The sequence below is a fragment of the Nicotiana sylvestris genome, chromosome 6, assembly GCF_000393655.2.
Source record: "Nicotiana sylvestris chromosome 6, ASM39365v2, whole genome shotgun sequence".
Classification (NCBI taxonomy): domain Eukaryota; kingdom Viridiplantae; phylum Streptophyta; class Magnoliopsida; order Solanales; family Solanaceae; genus Nicotiana; species Nicotiana sylvestris.
This window is the reverse complement of record NC_091062.1, coordinates 105672752-105675968: the sequence shown is the minus strand read 5'-3', so window position 1 is coordinate 105675968 and position 3217 is coordinate 105672752. Positions and strand designations below refer to the sequence as shown.

At 33.3% G+C, this 3217-nt stretch overlaps 1 protein-coding gene across 1 annotated transcript; it reads left to right on the top strand.

Moving 5' to 3' along the window:
- Positions 1–344: 344 nt before the first annotated feature.
- On the top strand, positions 345–1585 carry LOC104241048 (metallothionein-like protein type 2). The gene is made up of 3 exons (XM_009795954.2): positions 345–566; positions 671–742; positions 1266–1585. Exons 1-3 carry the CDS (start codon positions 502–504, stop codon positions 1351–1353), a joined length of 225 nt encoding a protein of 74 aa, XP_009794256.1. The 5' UTR covers positions 345–501; the 3' UTR covers positions 1354–1585.
- The last annotated feature ends 1632 nt before the right edge of the window (positions 1586–3217 follow it).

The window sequence follows — 3217 nt, the reverse complement described above, 5'->3', positions numbered from 1 at the left end:
GTCTTGATTACATGTGATTTTGATACTAGGATTGTTTCCGCTGCTTATTATAATCCATCAATGTCATCCCTTTTTAACTTACTGCAAGCCATTTGAATAAGAATTGTAGGGAATATGGTGGGATAGTTAAGTGTTCTTTCACCCTTGATAAAAAAAAATTTGAATTCCTAAAAATGAAGTCCTCTTTAGTAGGGGTCACTAAAACCATCATAGTAAACTTCTACGGTGCAAATTCAAATTAGTGGGACTGATAGGTTTTTGGAACATTGGTTGATTAAATAAATAAAAATTAGATTGAATAAATATTTTAGTCATAAATTTTATACGCAACTACAATTCAAATAACCCCATTATTTGTCCACGTGTCAGGTGTATGATCACACAATCACCAATGGTCTCCTGCCTTCTGCTATAAAACCCCGACTCTGCTACACCATTCTCATCTCAATTCACACTCTTTCTTGATCAATAGATTCCTAATCTTTTCCTAAGAAAAAAAACATGTCTTGCTGTGGAGGAAGCTGTGGCTGTGGATCTGGCTGCAAATGTGGCAGTGGCTGCGGAGGGTAAGTTCTTTGTAAATATTTAGTACTAACATAACTGATCTTATTGACAATTTATTTTTCCTTTCCCTCCATTTATTTGTTTGTTGATTTTGATTAAATTGCAGATGTGGGGTGTACCCCGACTTGGAGAATACCACCACCTTTACCATCATTGAGGGAGTTGCACCTATGAAGAAGTTAGTCTTATTTTAACTTTCTGTTCTCTATATTGTGTTTAGTTTCTTTAAACAAAGAACATTATCAGGCCACCTAAAGCATAACTTCAGGTAACTATTCATGATAATCAGGTTTAATATTCTAAAAAAGAAAGCATATAACCTGCTACAACAAGGTGAAATTAAAACACCTTAGTAAAAAATTCTTTATACACGGTCAGATTCATAATTTAGACTTTATAGGTCAGACTTTTATATTCTGACCACTAAACTATTACAATTTCGCAATTATTATACTCAAAATTTTAGTAATTTTGCGCATTATATATATTCATGTTATGGGTAAAAATACTAGGTTCAGTTATCCATCGAGCCTATGTTGCATCTGTCCCTATAGTGTAGTTCATATGAGTTAAATCTCTCTAAATTTTGTTAAATTTAATTAGGGTGAAATGAAGAGTAATCGCATAAGGAAATAAACTCGACAAAAGAAACAATTTTAGTATAGCAAGAAACTAATTAAGTAATTTTTCATGAATTGCAGCTATGAGGGATCTGCTGAGAAGGCAACAGAAGGAGGAAATGGCTGCAAGTGTGGAGCAAACTGCAAATGTGACCCTTGCAACTGCTGATGAACATGGTCACTAGCTGACCCAAAAATATATGTGTTTAAAAGCTTTGTAGTATTAATAAGACTACAACCATGAAACTGAGCATCTCCAAATCTTTTTGACAAGGTTTGTTTGATGTTGTTTCATGGTTTCTCTGTTTGGTTTTCTAATCTGATATTTGTATGAAAGGAAGCTGATTTGGGCTGTAACACGAACTTATCAATATATATCTCCTCTTTTTATTATGTGTAAAGTATGTCTGTTTTTTAACATTATATCTCATTCGTTCCTTAAGACTTTTTCTATACTTTTGATGTTACAACCAAATTCATATGGGAAGAAAATCACCAATGTTAAGATGAGAAAGTAAAGCTTCAATTATGAAGGTGGGGTAAACTCACGGCAGTGCCCTATTCTTTCGCATCAAATTTATATAATTTTTGTATATATATAACATATAGGATGTATATATACAAAAACTATATACTTTTTCGACTATTATTTTAAGAGTGCCTATACAATGTCATTTTTCTATATTTTTTTTTCATTTGCGTGCAAGAAATTATCAACAAAAACAGGAGGCCTTGAATTCCATATAAATTAGACAAGTAGCACTAGTCCATTACTCCATCACCATCAATATAACCCCTGAAAGCAACTTCGCTTTAGTGCTTTCTTTACACCACGTAGAAAAGGTCAAATTTTCTAACCAATTACTATCGTGTGCATCACAAAGTAGACCAAGTGAGTGGAAAATATTTTTAGTAAAAAAATGGAGTATAAAGATTAGTAACTATATTAATCCCTCTCTTCCATATTAACAAATTGGACACATACATATGCCCATTTTCATTTGCACTTTCTATAATCCCTCTGTTCCTCCTTATTTTTCCAATTACTCCTAAATGTGCTCTTATTCAATAAAAAATTTACATAAACACACAACACATACGGATAAATGGATGTTGCAACTTTCTCACATTCTTCTTTCGTTCAGACCCACACTCAAGCCCCTTTCTTCTTCAACTCTCCAATTCATTATTCATACGACGCTATTTAAAATACCAAAATAGAAAAAGAAAGAAATTTTATTACACTTTCAGATCTAAAAAAATCGTAAATCCCATTTTACTTTTCCACGGTTGCTCTGTTTTTGAGTTTTCTGTAAGGCCCCATAAGTATATAGTAAAATTTCTGTAATTACGGATTTAATAATATAATTAAAATATCTGGGGAGTATAAGGACCCACAAACTTCATGCATATAATCTAGAAATATACCCGCGATAGCAAGATATGAATCTAAAGTGCTGGAAATAATAATTTGAACAAAGAATGAGAAAAAAATAAGTGAAAAGAAAAAGAAACTACTATGTAAATAATGAGATAATGGGTCAAGGCCACGTCTGTTAGTGGAGGGATTAAGGGCAAGGGGTTTGGAATTTCTTAGACAAAAAAAAGTGCAGGAGTAATGGAAGAAAGGAGAATTAGGTATCCCGGGGAATTTTTTTTTATCCAAAAGAAACTAATTATATTAAGATTACGGTAGCATAGTACAAGGAGCTAAGTTTAAACGAGGCACAGGACAACACTGGCCTTCTAGAGTAGAAGAATTACGGGGACGACCTTGTATTGGGAAAAATTGCATTTATATATGTAAGTGACATGTTGAGACACGTGGACTGGTCAAATAGTCAAAGAATTATAATTAGTCAAGAGGCACGGGCAACAATAGAAACGAGCAAAGGCAAAGGAAGAGGCACGGGAGGACATTTGAAGGATTCAGCGCCCGTACCTATTTAAGTCATTTATCAAAAGGAATGGATCTGACCATAATAAAGAGCGCAGATATGAAATTCGACAGGCATTAAATACTGAATACGTTA